The sequence below is a fragment of the Podarcis tiliguerta genome (assembly GCF_965153285.1).
Source record: "Podarcis tiliguerta genome assembly, chromosome: 6".
Lineage (NCBI taxonomy): Eukaryota > Metazoa > Chordata > Lepidosauria > Squamata > Lacertidae > Podarcis > Podarcis tiliguerta.
Window position 1 is genome coordinate 50959889 of NC_139539.1, and position 24014 is coordinate 50983902.

Sequence of the window (24014 nt, forward strand, 5' to 3'; positions counted from 1 at the left end):
AAGTTTCCCCCAGGATTAAAAAGTAGCATAATTGTGGGGGTTTTTCTGTAGTAAACGTTTACCGTAAATATCTCTGGTTTCAGAACACTATTAATCTTTACCTATCTATATTGCAAGATTGTCAAGTAGGATAATGATACCATCTAGTGGTAAAATATTATACTTACAACATAAAAATAAATAGGTTGATCTGAAACAAAGCATTTTTAAAAATTGAATTCTATATCATACATCTAATGTAAACCCAACACCTTTGTGAAAACAGTTCAACGCATGTACTGTATCTGCTCATGGTGAAAAAATTCTTAGCTTCACTTAATATGCACTAATATGCTTAATATGCTTAAAAAATTAATTATAAAATAAAATATGTTTACAGATAGTCTTAATGTTGTGACAATAACAGTCATAAACACAATGCCAGCATACCAGACCAGCTGTATTCTCAGAGCTAATGGGGATGTTTATAAGAAGTGGGAACTTAGGAATGTTGTGTACTGTTTATTGACATCAGTGAGGTTCCTCTTTGCACATTAGAAGAGCAATACAGAATACCTCTGTATTTCAGCAACTCTTGCTTCTTGTAAAATCCAAATTGTAACATGGTTGGCTGTAGGCATATGGGGGCAATGTTATACCTGGAGTTCTGGTAACACAGCTGCATGGTTATTACTGATCAAAAGCAGGCTGGTCCTCATTGTCCTCATCAGCTTGATTGATTTGCTGTTTGTATTTTTCCCACAGAAGGAACTTAGTCTCCCTAGAAGAGGAAGTTTGTAAGTATACATTTCTTTCTTGTCTTAATAGTAACTAAATCTATCAGATATATTTTTGGATCTTTTATATGTTTTGTAGGAACAAAGGGTGGGGCACATAAAAGCCCATGGTTACTGAGGATGATGGAATATTGTTGCGCATTAGGCCTCTCCAGAAACATGTATGATACTGTGGAATTAGGCTTTTGGAAGCATTTGAATAAGAAACAAAGCAGGCTATTAAACCATCATGTTGAAAATTGAATGTATTTTACATTTTTATGTGCCATGTGGTCTTCATAATTTTAGCAGTACAGACATTTTATGCAGATTCATGATTTAAGGATTACTTGCCAATATGGTTGGTCAGTGGTAAAATGAAACTGTTTCTGGTTGGATTTGTGAGAGGTAAGTGAGCCTTCTGCCTAATCCTGGACTGAAAATGAAAAACAGTAGTATAATTGAAAACCATGATCTGAATATTTATATTATCTTTCAAGAAATAGGCTTAGATTTATGATGCTGCTGAGAGAAATCTTATTGCTATTTCCTTTTTGTTAAGGACAGTGCTTGATGCCTCTACATCTGGTGTCTCTCCAGAACCTATTCTGGTGCATAGAGGCTCGAGCCACTGCAACACTCCCTATTGTTAAACTTCCATGAAACTATTTTGGATTTTTGCAATGCTGATGAAATGGTTGCAACAGTATTTTTGTTAAAATTACAGAACATATTGGGATACTTGTCGGAAGACCAAATTATGCATTCTTTCTTTCTCAAAGTGTGCGTTGAGTATAGGTTTTTGGCAATTTTTGTAAATTATTTCTCAACTTATGAACCTTGTTTGCATTATCCGAGGCTCGGTCTTAAGTGGTAGTCATAGTTCTCTAGTCTTCATAGGCACCACAGGTCATCAGCTACACTTCTCAAATGAGAGATAATGTAGTAGTTGCGTTTATATGATCTATTTCTGTCTTGGCTTGTATCTGTGGCTGTTTGCTTGTGAATATAAAACTAGTGACACACAACCTGTGTTCATGTTTACAGCAGAGAGAACTGGTTGTGTGACACTTGATAGATTCATTCTCACATTTTATTTATAAGTTACCAATTCCAGTGTAGCTTACTCACTTCCTTCATATCTGTTTTAACGGCGTTAAATCTCCCAGGTAAGTGAATTCCTTCCTGAGGAAACTAGCATTGAACTCATACTCCTCTTATTTCTCCACTCTTTGGCAGCAACACTTACAAACAGGAAGGGTCAGAGGCTAAAAGAACTGGTATGAAACCTCCCTGAGTACTTTGTGTAAATCCAGTAATTTATGGAACCTGTGCTTGACAAGTTGAAATATTTAACATAGAATAATAGAATAAACGGTGTAGAAATAGTGCATCATCCAGATATGTGTTTTCAAGAAATGTCATAAACTGGTGATTAAAGCATTGTTGGTCTAAACATTTGAGCAGTCCACAATGAAAGGAGGTGAAACAGATATTTAGACTGAGAAAGTAAATGTGCTTTCAGTAAAGAAAAGTTGGAGTGAAGTTCACTCATTTAACTTTGAAAAGATATTTAAGCTGACTTAAAATTGAACGGCAAAACAATAAGTTGCTGCATTTGTCAGAACCATTCAGTAAAATACTTTCCGTGTTCTCTTGAGCGTTTTATGTTTTATCAGTATACTATACTTTTCATATAGTGCTTTGGACTGGAATATTAATAAGTATTCTACATTCCACTGAGGTGCTGGAAGGGGCAATGGGCAGCTTTTAGCTCTGGTCACTCAAGGCTTTACCTGGCCTTCCAGTAGTAGGAGTCAGTTGCGTGCTCATAAAAAGGTAGCCTTCTGTGTACAGATTCTAATACTAAAGAAAATTTGAAGAGTTTCCCAAGTGCTCCTAATTTGACAATGTGGAGTGATAGCAACTCAGCCAAGGGGAGAGGCTCTCAAGAAGAGCCGCTCTAAAAATAACTACCTGTTTCTAAAAAGATAGGAGGTGCTGATTCAGAAATTGGAACGGCAAACTGTATTGCTGATGTTGCAACATGACTTCCCAAAATTGCATGAAGAAAGTCTGTGTTTCTGTTGAACAAGTAGTACATTCACCGTACTTGGGGGTGACTAGCTTTACATATATGTCAAGCTTTTAAGGCATAAGGAATTAGTGCAGTATTTTAGCAATACTTTAAAATGAGAAAATCTGGTACTATGCTTTCTGAATATCCATATTATAAATACTGATCAGCTGAAATAGCTTATATCATTTACATCCAAATACATTTGGGATATCTTTTAAATTTCACATTGGTAGTGTTTTTTCAGTGTGATATTATTATTATTAACAAAAAGTGTACTATATTTTCTTTCTTGAGGATAGCGTTTTATAATCAAGGAGCTTGCATCTTAGCTAACACGGGAGAACCATTAATATTTAAATAATATGTACTGTACTTTTAGTGTGTAAAGTACTTTCAGCCCCATTAGTTTCTATCCAGTAGTAGCTAATATCCAGTGGTTCCATAACATGGCCTGGTTGAACGTTCACAACTTTACTCAGGTTTTGATTCATAGGAGCTGTTTGGGGCTAAACTTCATTATTATATCAATTTAATGGGATATTGCTTGGGTGTGTGGACTTCTGCTGATTCCCCTGCACCCCCTGGTAAGAACAGTTATACATAGTGAGGCAGAGAAAATGTAGATTACTTTAGAAGAACTTGATAAATCAGATTAAGAGGTGTCCCCAATCCTGTCAGGTGCCAGTAGACTGACAAACTTTCTCAGAGTGCTGGTAACTTCAAGAAATCATGTTGTAGTTCTGCAGTTCAAAAGTATCAACCCTTCTGTTGAAATTAATCAAATAACCCCTTAATATGCTGTTTGGCACCTTTTTTGTATGTATGAGTTTGTCTTCATAGATTTTTGCTGACCATTCTTTAGAACAATTGGGTAACTTCTGGTGCCTGAGTTGTTTTTTTCTCTTTCTCTAAATTCATCTAAAAAGGTTTATCTTTAATTGAGGCGTGTTTATTAAGAGACATTCTACAGCTACATTATGCAGGCATCATTTAGACTACTTTGGGTTAAGTTTTTGTCAGTGAGTCAGTCAAAAATGGCCTCATTCAAATAGTATCAGGATTATATCTGGGATACTAGTTTACATACTGACGTAACATGTTTTTTTAAAAGGCCAGCATTATACATGGTTGTCTCTTGATTTGAGAATTAGTCTTTCTGATAGTATACAGGAAGTAATGGAAAATGTGCTGCCTGGTCATCCATGCTTTTGAAAGCTCATATTATTTGATCATACAATAATGTTACTGAGCAGTACATAAGGATAGATTGGGCACTGGAGTTTATTGCTCATGTGACATTTTTTGAGTAGTAAAATGTATGCATCAGTATGCTTCCTGGGCTTCCAGTATAAGTGGCAATTTCTATACATGGTGGTTTTGAAGATACTGATTAATAGTTTGGTATGCTTACACTGATCTTAGTCAGTGGCAATAACTGTTGCTTCACAGCCAAAGTGAATGAGTCAATATTTAGACAGGGGGAAAAGTTTATCCCAGGGGTCAGCAAACTTTTTCAGCAGGGGGCCGGTCCACTGTCCCTCAGACCTTGTGGGGGGCCGGACTATTTTTGGGGGGGGGGGGAATGAATGAATTCCTATGCCCCACAAATAACCCAGAGATGCATTTTAAATAAAAGCACACATTCTACTCATTTAAAAACATACTGATTCCCGGACCGTCTGCGGGCCGGATTTAGAAGGCGATTGGGCCACATCCGGCCCCCGGGCCTTAGTTTGCCTACCCATGGTTTATAAGGGAGTTGGTTAATTCACACTGTTAAATCTCTTGCCTTAGAGCTCTCATCACCTTTGTCAGTTCTTTGTAGATCCAGAAAGAATTAAAGTACAGGTTGAAGCAAAGTCCTGTTTTCTCTTCCTGGAAAGCCCTGTATATAAAAAACCTACAATACAGTATGCTTAAGTGCTATTGAGTGCAATATGAAAAATCCAGAATAAGGAAAAAGGTATGCGATCCAACCCCCATGTTAGAAATCCAAAAAATATTTTTTGGGGGGTGGGGGTGGGGTGGGAATCCACAGCAGTCAGAGAGCAGCTGCCTGTGGCTTTCCTGGGGCTCTGGGTCAGCAGTCACTGTGTACTACTTTTGCAGTGTGAGCTTTCGTGTTGGTATGCGAGGCTTCTGCCAAAGTTTTTGCTCATGTGCCATTTCTCCCTCTCAGTCTCTGTTTCCTTGTGGCTTGCTGAAAGTGTTGCTGAAATGAACAAATGTTTTTCCGTGATTTGCCGTGCCTCAACTGTGAGTGATAATGGAAGTAAAATGTAGGCGGGAACAAAACGGTTCAGTCCCTATCTTCAGCTTCTCAGACCTTGCTCCTCATGCTGGCTGACTTAGGCTTGGTTGTTTCTGGATGCCATAAATAAGTTTGCAGAAGGCTTCTTAAACAATTGCCTTGTGATGTGATCTATCCGATAGATCTCGACTTCAGTTGAAGGCATAGTTATCTGTCATTGACTCTGAGGCTACGCAAGAAACTCAGGCTTGGATTTAACAGCACTTCCACTTTTCTGGCTTTAAGATCTATTCATTTAACACATCTAGCATTTCACACAGTGAAATGATGAAACGAAGAAGAGAGAGGTTTGGAGCCCCATCTCTACGGATCCAGTAAGGATTGTTGTGTGAAATAGACTCAGTGCCTAGCTTATCTATTGGAGTGAAAAAATATAATATTAATCTGAATCTTGAGTGTCAGTTAAGCAATAGTTTAACAAATCCATGCTTTCATTTAAGTTTTTAGAATAGTCATACAGTTTGTCGGTCTTTTAAGCATAGATATAATTAATGTACTATCTTATTTTTATATAATGGGGCAACTTAATTGTTCTGTTTTTGCTCTCTTTGGTATGAAGTGAATAAAAGTTCATATTGAGCTTTCTGGTCTATTTTATTTCATAATTCGTATTTGTAGGGCTATTGATTCCAATTAAATATTCAGTATAGCTGAATTGTGGAGATTAGTGCCTTAAGTATTAGGAGTAAGTAAAGTTAACCTCAAGTTTCCCCATTAATGTATAAGTTCTTCCACTTTTAATATACATCTCCACATATGAAAGCATCTTAGAAATAAAAAAAATAAAATATTGTGACTGCAGTCTGCTGTGAGCCACTGCCATGGAAGCGAAAAGCCACAGTCAGAGGTGCAGCTTGTGAGACTGTGGCCCATGGCTGCAAGTGACATTGAATGTGCATGGAATATGCCATTAAGTATGAAGATTATATAAGTGGAGGGTTATCTAGTTTTTCAGTCTTTTATAAATTCCCATTCGATGCCCAAGAAGAGGTTAGCAATTGATGTTTTTATTTAACCTGTAGTTTACTCATTAGATGAATTTGGGCTGATGCATAAATATTCAATTATGTGTAGCTTTTATGCTTTCCATGCCCAATCAGATACATGTGTCTGTTTAGGTGTAGGTCTGTTATTTGCTGTGTGCAACTTGTTTTCTTTAAAAACAAACAAAAAGTACTTGACAGGATAATTTTGAAACTGACTGTTTCTGTTGTGGTGCTTTGTCAGAATCTCCTCTCCTTTCCTTTCCCACTGCCGAGGAAGTGATGGGCACCAGCATGTGTTCTCTCCTACTTCTGCTCCAGGTCTGCAGCATCTTAAAATCCCATTTAGTGCTGATTGTGCCCTTGCTACATCTCCTCTAGTGTTTTACCTCAACCCACAACCTCAGAGCAACCCTGGTAGCCCTTGCTGCAGCAACCCACTTCAGTGGAGGTAAGGAGGAATTTAAAGTGGGAACATGTGTTCTTTAATCAGTAATGCATAACCTTTAACTTGGGTCATTTCAATAGTAGGCTTAGACTTTAAGGTATCTCTGCAGCATTCAAAATTTTGTCTGGGTCATGAAACATCTAAAATAAGAAAGGAAGCATTATTCAGAAACCTTGTTCTATTATCAGTCATAGTAGACCGATTATCTCCTCCCAGTTCAATAAGCATGTTCAAAATCATTTGCATGCATGTGCCCCCCTTGTCTTTGCCACAGTTCTGTGTAATGCTTTTCTCATTTATAGATGGACCCTTAATAGAACTATACTTGTTTACAGAAGCATTATTTCTCTTTTTTTATTTTAATTAACTTTCCCTTTTAGTCATAACAGCTATGGGCAGAGCACTGCCTTCCTGCTTCTGCCCCCACTTCCCCCCAAAAAAAGAACTTTTACAAGCTCATTCAGGGCTGATCCTGTCGTTAGGCAGAGTGAGGTGACCACATTAGGTGGTGGATGCTAGGTGAGAGTAGTGGCAACCACCAACTAATGTGGCGCCATATTGCTTCACCCACTGCATCACAGACACCATTTGAAACAACCCCCAAATTGAGCAAGCCAGCAGAAAGCTCAGACTGCATATGCCAGCAGGCATTGCACACATGCATACATTGCTCAGCTTACATGATGCACACAGCCACACTGCAGCATTTGTTTGAGTGGACACCAGATGGGTGTTAGGTTGAGTGGTGGGGTAAGTTGCTGAAGGACAGAGCCAAGTATGGCATGTGGGCTGCCGTTCATCTCCCCAACTAGCTTGCTGTCCTCATGTGTGGTTTAGGATAGTCTTGTCACCAGCACTGAAGAATTTGCCTGATTGACTTCTTCATGTTGTGGCAGACACTAGTGTGTTCTTACTACATGTCCTTTGCCACCCTGAGCAAAGGAGGAAGGGCAGGATATAAAGTTAAGAATAATAAAGAAATATAATTTGTTGTTGTTGTTGTTGTTGTTGTTGTTGTTGTTGTTGTTGTTATTACCACCACCAGCATCACTATTTCTTATATGGCCTTCAACATAAATTCCCAGGAAACATTACAGCAATGTAAATACAATATTAAAATCAGTTAAAACAATTAAAAACAGTCAAAAGAAATAATGTAGGTCCTAAAACACATCTCACCATCTGCTACCTCATTCTGTTATTTTGTCCTACACCCCGGCAGCAGAAAGGCTTGAGCTGACCCTGCGTCCTCTTGAATGACTTCCACACTTATGTATTGCCTTTGCTCCATTCAGTGAATACAGACTAGAAGAAGCTGTGTCAATATAGATTGGGGGGGGGGGGAGAGTGGCTGAAGCATACAGATGTTGGCCTCTTCTCACCTCCTCTACAATTTTAAAACATAATTCTTACAGTCTTTCTATCTTTAACAAGATATCTTATTTTCTAAAATACAGTGGTACCTCGGGTTACAAACTTAATTCGTTCCGGAGGTCTGTTCTTAACCCAAAACTGTTCTTAACCTGAGGTGCGCTTTCGCTAATGAGGCCTCCTGCTGCCTCTGGCGTGCGATTTCCGTTCTCATCTTGGGGCAAAGTTCGCAACCCGAGGTAGCTACTTCCGAGTTAGTGGAGTTTGTAACCTGAAGCGTTTGCAACCCGAAGTGTTTGTAACCCGAGGTACCACTGTAAGTTACATTCAAGCCCGTCGCTAAAATGCTTTCTTCTTCACATGTTCCTTGTTTTAAGTGAATTAAATTTGCTATCATAATATCTGCTCATTTGTTCTTTCAAGTCAGCCTTTGGTAGTTTCACTATTTTTAATCCTCTTTAGTAGAACCTTTCCTCAGGCTTTCTGTTAACCAGCTGTTATGTTTGCATGTAGAGTAATAATTCAAACAAATTTGTGCATGCAAACATAAGGCCAGTTTTTCCTACTAAATTGGGATAGATGCTTTGTTATGAACTACTTCTTTGTGGGCAGTGCACAAACAATCTTAGGTACTTGTTTGGTTGCATAAAGTTGTCCTATGAGGCAATCTGACGCTCTGTCATACTCATAACACCATGAAATAAAGCCAAGAAGCAGGCAGCAGCTCAAGGAAGAAGGTGCAACTTCTTTCACCTTCTCTCACTTTTACCAGGTTTGTTAACTTCATCATGCATACCATATCCCAAATTGTAGCTAAGCAAGAGTTTGAAGAAAATAGTGGGGTCAGTGATGGTGCTTTTCAGTTCTGACATATTGTCAGTTTGGCTGCCAGAAGCAGATAAGTAATAATTTATATGTCTTTCTCTCATATATCAATACAGAATTCAAAAATATTTGAATCTTTATACATGGCTGCACATAAGAGATGATATTCAGTGAAGGTTTATTCAGTCACTCACCCCATTGAAATAAATGTACATGACTTTAAGTTAGGTACATTAATTTTAATAGGTCTGCTCTGAGTAAAAGTTGGATGAATCCCACCCAGTGTTTTTTTTTTAATCTAGTATAGTATTTTTTCTATAGATCAAGAGTTGTGTTACCTGTGAAGGCTCCTAGTCTTGACAACAGAGCAACAATATGTGTGGGTTGATGAATCCACTGTCACATCCTAAGGCTTCTTGGCTCATGTGGACTAGAGCAGAAGGTTAGGTGTGGGCTCTCCTCATGTTTTCCTGGGCCAACTCCAGGGTAATGCAGCTGAGGGGCCTGAGGGATGAAACCTTCTGGGGAACCACAGGGATTTGGCTGCAACAATTGAGAGAGATATCAAAGTTTATTTTGAACACATGGTGTACCAAAATGAAATTATTGCATCAAAACGTCTGTATGAAAGTTCAATTATAAAATCGAACAAATCTGTAATATTTGGTTGGGTAAAACCTTCAAGTTATTAAAGAGGAAGCATTGGATAATATGCAGAAACTTACATAAAAACCTTAGGCCTACTTCGTGCAGCAGTGTAACACCTGACCTCCTGACAAATGAGTTAAAAAAAGAAGGAAAAGGAAGTGATACTAATATGCTCTTTAAAGAATACTTTAGGTGGAATTCAAATGTTCCTTCTGTGCAAGCCTTTCAGCTTGCTAGATTGAACAATCCTCTCTCCTACCCCCCTAAAGGGCTTCCACTAATGGGGTTCATTAAGTTCTGCCCTTAAAGTTGCACCTTAACTGGTAGAAGTTTGAAAGGCTGAGTCTTAAGAAGTCAACAAGTAAAGTTTTTGATAAAGTCTCTGTGTTGGAATCTGTTTTATTGCTTTATTAAAAAAAGAGACTTAATTGTTTTAAGCTCTTGTTTTTATACGTTTTATGATCTTTGTATGCCATCTTGTCCCAAAAGATGGAAAATCTTTTAATAACTAATATTGATGTTGGTTTCAGCTTTTACTAGGGTGATCATAGCTTTTTGTAGTTTCAGAGGTACTGCCTTTCAGCTTTGTAAATACACAATAGACGATAATCTGTTGATATGTAGTTGTGTCTAAAAGCACAGCTCTGTAATGATAATTTTCGAATTCCTTGCTTCACCTGTGCAGCTCTTAATCCTGTTTTATCCATTTGTTCTTTGTTGTCATTTTATTTACTTGGATACCAGTCGGTTGCTCTTGCTGCTGATTTGGAATCTTAAGTTCATCCTGTCAAGTTATTTTCTGACAGCTACATTTGAACACCCACAATTGAGTTACATTGCAGCTACCTTAGCTCTGTAGGGAATTACATTGTCTGGTAATAACATTACATTGATTTGTCTGTGTTCTTCCATAAATGTTTACATAGGTTTTTTTTCCTTTCCTCTTGTTCTGGCGTAGTCAGCCTTTCTGTGCGGACAAACAGCTGTCTGCTTGCCTGATCCAGTTCTCTTGTAACAGTATCTGATAAAAGAAGTTTCCAACTTTAGGGAGGTCAAATATACTTAGAGTCAAACATTTTGTACCTCACATGTGTCAGTTAATATTAAGTTTTATAATAGTTTTGTAATTGCTTGAAACCAGACATTTAAATATGACCATGATAGCCTTGATTAACATTCAGGAACGAGGATTACCCTTGTTCATTTATGTCTAATAACAAATCAAAACATCCCAAAGCTCCAGTTTCTATAATACCAGAAGTTTGGTTTTAAAGTATTTTCTGTGCTTACTTGGGCAAAGAGTAGAGAAGGAGGGAGAAATAAGAGAGCCAATACAAGCAAGATCTTGATGATAGAGTACCACTATTATTTACCCTGACAATTAATTTGTGGCAGGGCCTGGTACATATGCCCATAACTTGTTCAGCCCAGCTGCTGGAGAGAGTTAAACAGCCTGACTGCTGGGTAAAAAGGGCAGATTTTACATTAAGGATAAATAGAAAGGAATGGGGGGGGGGGGAGACACACACTGCAAATTATATAAATATATAGTGCAGCCATGTTTGTAGTATCGTGTACAGTTCTTCTTGCTGCACTTCAAACAGAATATTGTAATGCTAGAATAGGTGCTGAAAAGGGCAACCAGAATAACCAATGAGCTCGAGCAACTCCCTTGTGAGAAAAGGTTACAATACTTAATGCTTTCTAGTTTAGAAATAGGGTGACTAAGCAGGGGCATGACAGAGGTGCATAAAATTATGCATGGTGTAAAGAAAGTAGGGAGAGAGAAGCGTTTCTTTCTCATATAATGCTAGACTTCAGGGTCATCTAAAAAGCTGAGTATTGGTGCTTCTTTGAAATCCACTACCACAAAATGACCATTGACTGGTTTTTCAAAAGGGATTATACAAATTAATGGAGGATAAGGCTATCAGTGACTGCTAGGCACAGCTTGGTGTAGTGAATCTCTGATTGAGAAAATCAGACTTTTAGCAATTAGAGGTATCTGAACTTCTAGCAAGTTATAAGATCAGCTAGTCATCATCAGATTTGTCTAACCTTAGCCCACCATAATGGTATTTATTTATTTAAATATTTCTATACCACTGTATCCTAAAAATATCAATGCAGTTTACAACAATATAAAAACATAAAACCAAACAATAAAATTGTAAAAAGTTATAACCAAGTTAACTTTTAGTTGCAAAAAGCAAGTAAAAACAAGTTTCCCAGGTATGCCTCGGCAACTGCATCAAAGTCCATGCTTTTAAGAGCAATCTAAAAGCACCTTGATATTTCAGATTTGTTGCTGTTAAGCGATCAAGGATGGTAGTTAATACATCTTTATAACAGAAGTGACTGGAGTTTGGATTTGTCAGCTTTTATTTACTAAGATTTATATACTATGGTTCAGTTAACAGGACAACTTGCAGTAAAATATAGTATGTGTGTATGTATGGTCTTAGGGTATATTGAAAAATGATATCAGTAGGTTAATTTAGGATGCATGTATTCTTAAATGGAGACACACTAGTTTAAACAGTTTATTTGGGGTAGAATATTGGTTGATCTCGGGTGTGGAGGATTGCTGCTTGACAGATGTCTGTGGAGTAACTATATTAAGGCTAAATGCTGCTTAGAAATTGTTCTGTCACAGCAGGTGGCAATTGCCAGTTTTAGTTGTTGCTTCTTTAAGCTTCCATTAGCTTTAAACATGATGAGTAATTGCTCAGTACCAAGTGGTATGATACTATTTTTTCCAATGGAGGTTGACCGAGACATGCTTTATAACACAATAACTCCAGACTCATTGAGAACATATTGGGGCTTGGAGATGATGAGACATTATAGTTGTTTATTTCAGTTAGAAGAGCATGTGGTTTGGAGAGATTTGGAGCGTTCTTCTTTGGTAGCAGAAGCTTTTGAAATTTAGCCACAGTCCCAAGACTCTGCTTCTTGTGCTACTATTGGTTCTGCCATGTAAAAAGCCCGAAGCAGTTTCTGAGACAGATGTACTTCTTTTTTTCCAGCATACTAAAGAACTTCTATTTCTACTCTTATGGAGAACTCTACTCTTGAATTTACTCCAGTGCATTCTCTACGCTCTATAAGTGAGAACTCATTTTAATGTTACACTGGCTGCATGGAGACTGGATGAAATAACTTGCATGAGTGGCTTCAACACCACTCAAGGCTCCTGCTGGCTGTTGTAGTGTCGTGGAGGCTATTCAGATGATGGTGAGCTCCACTGCTGCATTTTATGCTAAAAGAGCAATACATAATTTTAAAAAATACTTAAATAACCAGATCCCATGCAGCCAGGAGAATGTCTCGGTAATTCAACTGAATGGGGCTGAATACATCTGTCTCTTCCATTGAATGTGCCAGTTTTCTGTGAAATACCTATGTGAAAGACCCTGTCATATGGTTGAATGGCTTAAGCATTCTCCCATCTATGCACCTCACCTTAAAGGTGAGGAATTTTCATTCTATTGGGAGAATATTTAAAGGGCACTTGTAACAGACAAGGATGAGGAAATAAAAGTGTTTTTAAAAATCACCAGAACTTACAAAAATATGTAAACAAAACAGTTTCACCAAACTGAAGCTTTTGCAAAATGGTGGGAAGAATAGCATGGCTGATAGTATCAAAAGCTGAATGTCAAGAAGACTAGAAAAGATAATATGAGATCTAGCGAGATTAAGCAAACTGCAAATGCATTCAAGGGCAGTTTCAGTTGACTGCTGGTGAGATTTTTAAATTTCCCTTGTTTAAAATAAATGAATGATAAATATCCAAGAGAGGATTTAAAACAAACGAGTTGAGGCAGAACAATTTTATCAAATTTGGGACAGAAAATGTACAGTACCTTAAGATTATTAGCAGGAAGGGCAGGTTTGTTTGATGGGGTTTTTTAAAGGGAAGAAATAACAAGCATATATGAAATTATAATGGGAAACATTTGTGTGTGTATGAGCCAGCAATAGCAAGCAGGGGTTGTGGTCTGCTGCCACCTTTCACCAGTGTCATGAAGATAGGTTGCTGAGTCAATATCAGTGTTATACTGATAACATAGCCCTCAGCCTATGGAGGGGTTGCATTCCAGGGTTCATGCCTAAACCAAAACTGCATATAGTCAGAACACATTGCGGGCAGTGTCAGACAGGGTTGCCAAAGCCTTTTTTCTTTATGCCTGTCCCCTTTCTGCCCCCCTTTTACTTTTTTTTTAAATTGCCAAGCACATAAAGCTGAATGCGCACAAGTTAAATGGGCATAAATCATGGTCTCACTGTACATCATTGTGAAGAGGTTGCCTTCAAATTTGAAGAACGATAGTAGGTTTTGAATATTTGACGTTAACTTGTATTGGTACACATAGGAAAAATGTTGAGCTTTGCCACTGAGTACATTCAAATTTTGTTTTGGAAAAATAAGGCGATTTTTTTCTCGTAGTAAATGTGTCAGCTATAATTAGGATAATTATGTGATTTTTAAAAGTATGAAAGAGTGCATATATAATTGCAAACACTATAGGTCCTTAGGAAGCTTGTTTAATTTTTTTAATAATTCAAACAATAAAGTAGTGCTTTAAAGTAACAGTGACTCAGTTCATGCACAAAACTACAACAAACCATGGCTTAGTGGAAGTGTGCAAGCTGCCCGAGAAGAGATCTTGGTTTTTGCTCCTCTTCCAGTACCCTGGTGCTGTACTGCTGTGAGCTAAGCCCTTGTTTGCCTTGGTATGTCATCTGCACCCAGATTCATGGCTTTGTCTCCTCCAGACAAACCATGAGTGGTAAGCCATAGAATGAACCTTGTATACAGCTTGTAGTTTGCCTGATATGAGAAAAACTGAGCCCAGGTTCAGATGACACACTAAGCCAAATTATTGCTTAGCTCACAGAAGCAGGGTGGGGGACAGGGAACGGAGGAGGAGTAAAGTCCTCCTTTTATTGGGGCCAATGCTTTTCATTACACCATGCTTTGGATTAGCATTAAGTGCTAAATGGGTTATTAAATGTTCAGTTGGTGAACTAATACTTGTAGTTGAGAAAAGGCACTAATTACTGTTGGAAAAAGCCATCAGACAAGCACTATGGTACAGTATCTAACGACTTCACATGTCATAGATGACGACACTTTATAGGGAATGTAACCTAAGGAAAGATTTGGACTTGAATTCTGAAGTCTTTACACACATCTGTTTTGAACACTCCAGTTGGGTACAGCCTTTTTTCTGTAGCAGACTCCAGACCTGTCACGATGTCAGTACGTAAAATTATCTGAATTTTGCATTGCTATTCAAGCTATTGTAAAACATATTCTTATGCAAAAGAGCTTTGAAATACTCATGAGAATGATCTAAATTACAGAGACATATAATGACTATTGTAGATTTGTATCCAACTGATACATTGCCAGATGTAGATGTAGATGCAGTGGTAGATGTCTAGACATGTTTCATTTTGCTGCTGATATTTTTTTGGGCTTTTATAAAGAAGTACAATTTTAAAAATATAATACATATTCTGTAAAAGAAAAAAACAGAGCTTAAAATGCTGTGCAATTTCATCAAAAGATGCAATGAATGAAGAGTCATCAGCAAAACTAGGAAATGTTGTCCTATATTGGCCTGTTTTCATGTCACTGTAACCCAAAGTATGGATTACCAGGACTTTACAAACATGCTGGCTTCCAGGAGGAGCTTGCATCAGCTTTGCTCTTTTCTGGACTTTTTAGCTTGGCTTGGGATGTCAGCTAAGCCAAGTTTTGTTCTTTGCAGAAGGTCTTGGTTAAGGAGAAGAGACCTTGACCTTAATCTTGGGTTTGGATTATACCCAGATCCAGATGTTGACTTTGCAGCTATTCTGTGCTAAGCTAAAAAGCCTGAAGCGCAGCAGAGCGGGTGCAATCCTTGGTAGCCAGCATGTGCACATGTTTGCGCTTAGCCATGGTTTCACTGGGTTTGCAGCATGGGAATGTATCCATTGATTGCCATTTTTTAAACTAGGCTGTCAATTTAACCACTTTAATTTGTAATCATTAAATATTGTTTGCTGCTGTTGCATTCCAACGTTTGCATGCTTTTTTTGCTGTTGTGCATATATATTGCAAGGGTTGTGAACTGTTATGGGTTCACTATTTTTGACAAAATTCAAAAGACAGAGTACGTTGTGCATCAAGTAACTAGAAATCATTTTGAGTGCCAGAGTTGGAGGTCCATGAGAAACCTGGAACACATTTGATGTCTACGGAATGCTTTGTGGCCCTTCCATTTGCTTCATTTTTTTGTGGCAGGTGGGGGGTGGAGTACAGGTGGGACTTGCCTTACTTAGAAAGATTCGTAAGGGTGATGTTTCCGTATTCTTATATTGAAAAACTGAATTGAATTCAAGCTGTTTTAATATTGTAATCTCATACATTCAGCTTCAATAAGACTTCATATTCAGAGCAGTATAAAAAGATATTGGTATTAGAGGTAGATAAAAAATGTTCAGTGAAAACATCCCAAAGACCTTTTCTTAAGCAGTGTTCACTTACAATCTATTCATTTCATCAAAATGGATCTTACCATTCTTATATAAATTATAAGCTTTATTAGATGATTTTATCTTCTGTCAAATTATTTGTTGGTGCCATTTTCTTTTCTCAGCCAGCTGCTTTCTTTATTAATCTCACTCTGCTATACAGATCCACAAAAGGAAATTTATTTATTTTTTCAAAATAGGCTGCTTGAAGCAGCATTCTACTTTTGTAGTATAGAATCTGCAGGTAGCTTTTAAAACTCATATTTATTTATTTATTAGAAGTAAAATGGATGGTCTTGGAAGGTGGTTAGCAATGAGAGAATGATTTACACAGGGTTTTATTTTTTATCCTCAATTGCAATTTATTCTTTGTGAAAGATTGTGTGTGTTTGTCTGTATTAAGCCTTTCATTGAATACCTTCTTAACAAAAGGTATATAACTTTCTAACTTTCTCTCTTGGCTAGTATTTTTTACGTATAACATGACATTGATCACTGTATCTTTTGTTCATGATTTTGAAAATCAAATTACTTATTACATGATTTAAGGTGTGATTCTAACTCCCTGATATTTATGGGTGGGCAGGCAAACTATGACGGCAGGCTAAATTTTTTGAATTTAAATATTTGGATAGTATCTTGCATTTGTATGTTGATTTTTTGTCTTTAGTAAAACAAGATGATCGTGAATTGTGTCATGGGGGGGCATTGATTATTTTCAGGGGGAAACTGTTTGCTATGTTTTTCATTACTATAGTACAGGGGTCGGCTAGGTTTACCTCGCCTGGGCCGGTTTACTCCAGCGGAGATCCCTCTGTGGGCTGGATTGCACGCCCGCCCGCAATTTCCGGCGTTTGCGCAGACGTGATTTCCGGTGCCGCGGAAGCGAGTCCCCACGCCGCACTGCACCGGTTTAGTGCAGCGGGTGGGGACTCACCAAGTGGGTGGCTCAGTTGGGGGGCAGTTTATGGGCCCGTTAAACAACCCCCGTGGGCCACTTGTGGCCCATGGGCCTTAGGTTGCCTACCCCTGCTATAGTAGCAGCAGCTCTTTTTTCTTTTTTACCTGTTTGTGATGGTGATGGTGGCACAAGAGCTGGAATGGCACTTTGACATAACTTTACCTGATTTTTGGTGTGACAGGTCCAAACTCACAAATTACACTATGCATGTTAAAAAATGCTTTTTGGTTTCTACAAATTCTCAGGCAGCACCAGGCACTACCTGCTAGTCTGCTATATATTTTGGAAAGTGGTTTGTCTGTCTGTGTAGTCTCCATATGTTTAGCTGCCTCGTGAGATATTGTTGCCAAACTCGGCACAAGGGTTTCCAAGACATACTTCTTGTTGATGTTTGACATGTGACTTTAGGGTGAATTTGATTTTTTGGCATAGGTTCAGCAGCCTCTCGGGTTATCATCACCAAACTCAGCATGAGGATTGCTGAGGTGGGGATGGGGAGCAGTCTTCGTTGACCTTTGGGTGCCAGGCCCTATTTTGAATTAAGATTGAAGACCAAAATGTAATTTTGGCATGGCAGCATACACACACACACACACACACACACACACACCTACACCTTTAGATATTGTTGCCAAACTTGACACGAGGGTTCTCAAGGTTGGGGTGGTGGACTTCATTGCCATTGGGATGCTGGGCACCATTTTGAATCAAGATGGTGAACTGAAACGTGAATTGGGTGTTACTTCACCTAGTCCTTGTTGTGAGGCACCCAAACTCAAAAATTACACACTTTAATTAAAAACCATAATAATTTGGGGTTTCACAAAAAATCCTGAGCAGCACCGACCATTCCCTGCTAGTATAGAGATAAAACCCATCACTGAAATGCCAGATATTAGTCCTAGTGTGCATTATTACCTGTGATAGGCCAAAATGATTAATCTCAGTTTCAAGCCAACAGGTTTCTGAGCGGCTGTGCACTAATCTCTCATTGAATAATCTATTGATTTATAGCATGGGAACTTAAACCGTAAAGCTTTCCAAGATCACAGTACACTTCATCAGGTGCATGAAGTGCTATCCTGAGTTGCAGCTACCTATATACATGGGGGACATCATTCATTTTTCTTGCAATTAAGATAAAACAGTGACTTTTATTTTTATTGGAAATTGCTGCTTTGGTTAATATGATACCCTCAGTTTGCATGACACTTCTCAAAGCTTCGTAAGCAAAACAGATGGCTCCCTGGCCCCAAAAGGACTTACAATACATTTCCACAGTGGAGAAGAGAATAGAGGGCAGTGAAGATTGAGGCAAAAGTAATGAATAGTGTGGTGGACTAGGAGATGCAAAGACTAGCAAAGGATGATATGAACTAAATATGGTTTCATACATTAAGGCTTTCTTTCAAGTGCATGTGAGGGGTTACTTTTATCTGATGAGAATTCAGTTTCATATTTTCTTTAAATAAAAGGAATAAGTTAACAACTGAACACAATATATGAATAAAATGTAATTTAAGCCAAATACGTACTAGTATTGACAGTAAGTTTCCTTAAGCAGTCCAGTGTCATTCTGTAAACGCCGTTCTAGGTAGAGAAAGGCAGGAAGACAGGCAAGGGTGAAATCAATAGAAAGCAGAGACACTGAAAGCAGCTGCCTGCCTGCCTGCCTACTTGTCTCGTTCACATTAATGGAACAGCCTGCAAGATCTACAGGGAATTTGCATTGGCTCTGTCACTGGTTTTCTTTGGTCCCTTATTTTATTGCTTGTGGTTTGATAGTGCAGTGTTTTTGCTGGAAATGAAAGCTTACAAAGATCATGTCTGACTCCTTCTGGACAGTGCTATCCAATTTCTCTCTGCCAGAAACCAGCATGTTGAGGCGATCCAAAAGGTAATCAAAGGATTCTCAAAACAAAATCTTAGAATGTTTACTCTGTCTGTTTCATGTAGTCGAGACTGTTGCAGAGATTAAAGCTGATGGATGAGATTATATGGTTGGATACATGCGGTTTTCAATTTATAATGTATTAAAAATGGGAGCTGCTTAGAATTTTTAGTCGACAAAAATACAAGGTAACTGAAAATGTAGTCTCTTCTCCACAAGAGCATATGAGAACGAAGCACATCTGTAAATATGTTATTTCTTAAATTAGATTAATCAATAGCTGTGGTGTTTGCCCATAATAATGCTAAGGGAAAAATGGCAAAGTCCCCGTTTCAAAATTTCTATTTGCTAGCTGGCAGTAATATCTTAGATTGAATTTTTAATGCTTTGCTTCAAGCTGCTATCTAATATATGTGCTAGCATTTTGTCATAGTAGGGACTTTAATATGTCATTTCACTCACTTAATTCACTCAATAATCTGCTGGGTTCTAGTATTTTCCTGTGGTTTCAAAGTTTAAAAATGCATATGTGAGGGGATAGAAGATGATTATAAATTCATGCAAATTGTCTGTTCAGAGCATGTATATGACATTAAAATGGAAGTGCATAATATACTTAAACTATTTAAGAAAGAAGCAGAAGAGCACCATTTGTTGTTTCAAATTGTTTTGGTAATTACCAGAGCATCTCTCACAAGGATCCATAGATTAACATTTTTTGTAGTGGTGAAATGAACCTCAGCATGTCGAACTTGGATCTTAAGTGCTTTGGATATCTTTAATTTATATTTTGATATGAATCTTAATCCAAAATGCATTCAAAGAGATATAGTGTTACTACTTGTAGGATCCTACATCAGGTGCAGAGTACTAGTATTACTACTAGTAAATTATTTTGATTATTTTGTTGTCTTAAATCCTAGGCAGTGACAACCTTGTGGTAAGATTTAGAATCTTTCCCTTTATTTTTATTTTTAAATTTCAAATATTGACTAATAGCTATTAAATTTGTTTTGCCAATTGAATTCTTCAGTGGGGTGGGGTTCCTGTATTTTTCCTTGGTAAGACTCTAGAACCTTCAAGAACTCTTAGCAGTAGGAATATTCCTCTTCTAGCTACAGTAAAGAAGAATGGATCCATTAATTACCTCCTACTTTGTAGTGTGTGGTTGGAGCTAAGGTTAAATTTTGCTATGAAGCAAGAAGGGTGTGAGCAGGTAAACAAGTAAACTGTGTAACCAAGACTGGGTCACATTGACATGGTGGTCTTAATGACATGATAATACTGGAATCTTATACCAGGAAGAATCTGTGAATTGTAAAATGTAGCAAAGGAAGTCTGCAAAGGATGTGCTGTGTAAAGATTTCAAGAATTCTGGAACTTTTTCTTTTTTTTTAAAGGAAGATGTGTCTACTGGCCTGCATCTCTGTTGTGGACCTTGCTCACTATAGCCTCTTAAGCTTTATATCCATCCTTTCATTGTGAATACTAATATAGGTCAAAGTACTTTTCATGTGGATAATTTGCAACATTTTTGAATAGAAAACAATAAGGCACTTGGCTTTAGCCCTTTGTATTAGTATGCTCAGGGGAGGGGAGTTCAGTTTTAAATTCAGTGTGTGTTCTTTAAGCTGCTTACTCCATGGAGCCCCATTGACTTCATTTGGGCTACTCTGGAGCCACAAGTTGGATTATAGCCTCAATATTCAAGTTCACAATAATGACTGCTTTAATGTGGTTTCAAATGTGCAGAGAGAAATTCATTTCCAGTGTTAGCAATGCAAGTGAAATAGTTCTTTTTAAAAAACCCACCTAGTTTGATCTAAATGTCTACAGCACATGTCTGGTGGAAGAGGCTATTGTCATTATTACCACATAGTTTTGTATTTTGTTTTTTTAAGCTGGCAGCTTCTTGTTGCTGGTTTCATGATGTGGTTGTTGGATGCATCTTTTTGCCCAGGATTCTGGGGAGGGATGAAGTGCCTGGTGATATTTTATCTTCAGTTCTGCTGCCTGTTTGTTTGTGACTATTATTAATTTTATGATTCTGATCAATTAATTTTGTTACATTGTTATTGTTTGTGGTTTTTAGTGTTTACCAACCTAGGACTCTTAAAATAGACTGCGAATACCTCAGATAAGTAGATAAACTTGCCCCATCCTCTGTCAGGGTGGTCAGTAGTCAGGAAGAATGTGAGTTGTAGTTCCAGCAACATCTGGAAGGCCATATACTTCCCATCCTTGATGGTAGAATTAGGCTATCTCACTGCCAGCCTAGTGTATATCATTTTGGCACAGAAACTGGCTTCTATCATCTTTCGGTATCAAGTTACCTCCAGCTTGGTACCGTATTTTTTGCTCTATAAGACTCACTTTTTCCCTCCTAAAAAATAAGGGGAAATGTGTGTGCGTCTTATGGAGTGAATGCAGGCTGCGCAGCTATCCCAGAAGCCAGAACAGCAAGAGGGATCGCTGCTTTCACTGCGCAGCGATCCCTCTTGCTGTTCTGGCTTCTGAGATTCAGAATATTTTTTTTCTTTTTTTCCTCCTCCAAAAACTAGGTGCGTCTTGTGGTCTGGTGCATCTTATAGAGCGAAAAATACGGTATATTGTGATACATATTTTGCCTGGGATGTTGTTTTCTGCAATGCCTTTGGCATACTTCCATATTTTATATTACTTCCTCATCATGATTAGATAGGTGGAAAACACCTTGGGCTTCATTTTGCATGAAAAGAATCCTCCCCAGATCTAGAGAGATTAGAAAATGCCATCCATTTCAGAATCAGAATTTAAGGTTTGATCCTGAAAAAGGCCTTTCCAGGCAATATTTTTTTAAAGAAATGCTCAGCTACAATCAATCCTTGTTTCATAAAATGAGCTTGTTTACATCCCCCCCCCTCCGTAATAGAAGGCACTTGAAAAGTTCATTCCCTCTCTTACACACTTGTACTCTTTCTCTTCCTGTCCTACATTCATACACACAGGTGCATCAGGTTGTTATTTGCAGTGCTGTGTCCATGTATGTTATAATTATGCTAATATCCAGGTTGCCAGGTGAACTAATAGGACACATAATTAGTGCACAGCATAATGATTTTGGTGGTGTTTTTTTTTAAGAACTTAAAGCATATACAAAGTAGTGTGTGCTAAACTGCTCCAGCCAGAATGTTCATATGGTGTTTAAAAACTCATTAAAAGTTTAGTCTTTAATAGTAGCAAAACTGCAAATGCCATCTCACTGCATTGTTTGTTTGTTTATTGATTTAAGTCTATTCCATGTCTGGCATTCACATCTACCTCCCCACCACCTTACTCACCCTTCTGTATAAGAACACAATAAGTGCTATGTTGCGTCAACCAAAGTTCCATCTAGTCCAACATCTTTCTTCCCACAGCAGCCAACCAGATGATTTCAGGAAGCCTACAGATGGGACATAAGGGCAATTGGCCTCCTCTTCAGTGGCATAATTCCTCTGAACTTAGAGATGCCATTTAGCCATTGCATGGAGACTGTGTATTGTAGATATAGCAGTAGATGCTAGCTGCTGCTGTTCTAATACTAATCCAGATGGAACTGTTGAGAGACTAGAAAGGCCTTTAAGCACTAACTTCATAGAATTGAAGAGTTGAAGGAGACCATGAGAGCCATCCAGTCCAACGCCCTGCAATGCAGGAATCTTTTTGCCCAATATGAGGCAAAGTCTCATGCTCTACCAACGGAGCTATCCATGGGATATATATGTGTGTGTGAACATGGATGTAAGTGAAACAAGGACATAATTGTTTGCCTTAAGTTTTCCATATGAAGCCTGTATTTTTTGGAGGCAAAAACAAATTTCTGTATACATAAGTTTGCATTTCCTGCAACATCTCAAGTTCACACAGCTAACTTTGCATGTAATATGAGGACTTATACATTAATTTACACGCAAGGGCCAACAGAGCAAGGTATTTTCTTTTGGTAGTGAAGTGAATAATTTTCTATTTTGATTTTTTTTTCTAATTATGTCTCCTTGGTCTGAGATTATTTCCTGGTTCTGTTTGATTACCAACCGTTACTGTGTGCTCTCATCTTATGCATGTGTAATGCATGTAAAATTCATATTATGCATGTGATGTGCATATAATGTCAAATAATGCAATGTATGCAGAAAATGGGGACATTGCAGAAGCTTAATCTGTTAAGTACTTAAACAGCTAAAGAACTGGCTCAGTTGGTGACTGTTACTGTAGGAGTTAATAACTGGAAGGAAGCTCTAGGTTTCACAAAACGTTGAATTATAGTAATATTAAACTGTGCAATTATAACTACAAATCAGCTTATGTTGGCAGATTCAGTGAATTAATATGCCCTGGGAATATAGCAATCAAACTTCCTCAATTTTTTTCAAAAAAGATTTGAAATTAGGCTCCTGACAAAGGTTTGAGGACTGGAGTCCTTGATATAAGTGTCCCATTATCAAAGCAAAATAATGGGAACCGTAGAAGCTTATGGAGTGGGAAGGAACACCTGCTTAAGTATTTCAGAATTTCACCTGTTTAAATATTTCAAAATTAGGTGACACAATAATAGATGAGATTTGCTAGTAGAGATATAAAGGTTCAATACATCTCTGTATGTGTAAGAAGGGAGCCAGAGAGATTCTGAGCTTGTATACTTCTGTAGAGATCTCTGAATTGAACACGTTGTTAAGGTTGATTAGGGCCATTTCCTTCACAAAGAAATTGGTTTGATGATTCATATGTATAGATACATGCGCTAAATACATTTTTAGTATAATTAGTTGGGGTGTTTTTTTAAAAAAAAAGATGCATGAGCAGCTTGTGTCAAAGAGGGTGCTTAATGCAAGAAACAGCTGAATGCGGAACAAAGCTCAATCAGATTCCATCTCCATCCCTACCTGCACCAGAATTACTTTTTAAATAAAATCTCCACATATAGGCCCCATATAGAAGGAAACAGAGGGTGAGTAGAAGTAGCCAACAAAGCACAGGAATGGTGATATCATGAGTTGGCATCATTGGGCATCTGCCAAGGCCCATACCCCATTTTGGGGCTTATTGCCAGTATTTTAAGCTTCCTTAAAGGTAAAGGGACCCCTGACCATTTGGTCCAGTCGTGGCCGACTCCAGGGTTGCGGTGCTCATCTCACTTTGCTGGCCGAGGGAGCCGGCATACAGCTTCCGGGTCATGTGGCCAGCATGACTAA

The 24014-nt window shown here is 38.1% G+C and overlaps 1 protein-coding gene across 16 annotated transcripts in view; it reads left to right on the forward strand.

The window, feature by feature from the left end:
- The window catches only part of MAST2 (microtubule associated serine/threonine kinase 2), a 142403-nt gene that overhangs the window by 58756 nt on the left and 59633 nt on the right, over positions 1–24014 (forward strand). For 6 of the 16 annotated variants that reach the window (XR_014512945.1, XR_014512946.1, XM_083447773.1 and 3 more), the window contains exon 4: positions 745–776. Coding sequence is in view for 7 of the 16 variants with exons in the window: in XM_083447773.1 (XP_083303899.1) it covers positions 745–776 (32 nt within the window). In the remaining 9 variants the exon portion in view is untranslated. Of the gene's footprint in view, positions 1–744; positions 777–4947; positions 5461–6373; positions 6581–24014 lie in introns of those variants that run through there. The other 10 variants (XR_014512948.1, XR_014512949.1, XM_083447774.1 and 7 more) reach the window with 7 other exon arrangements.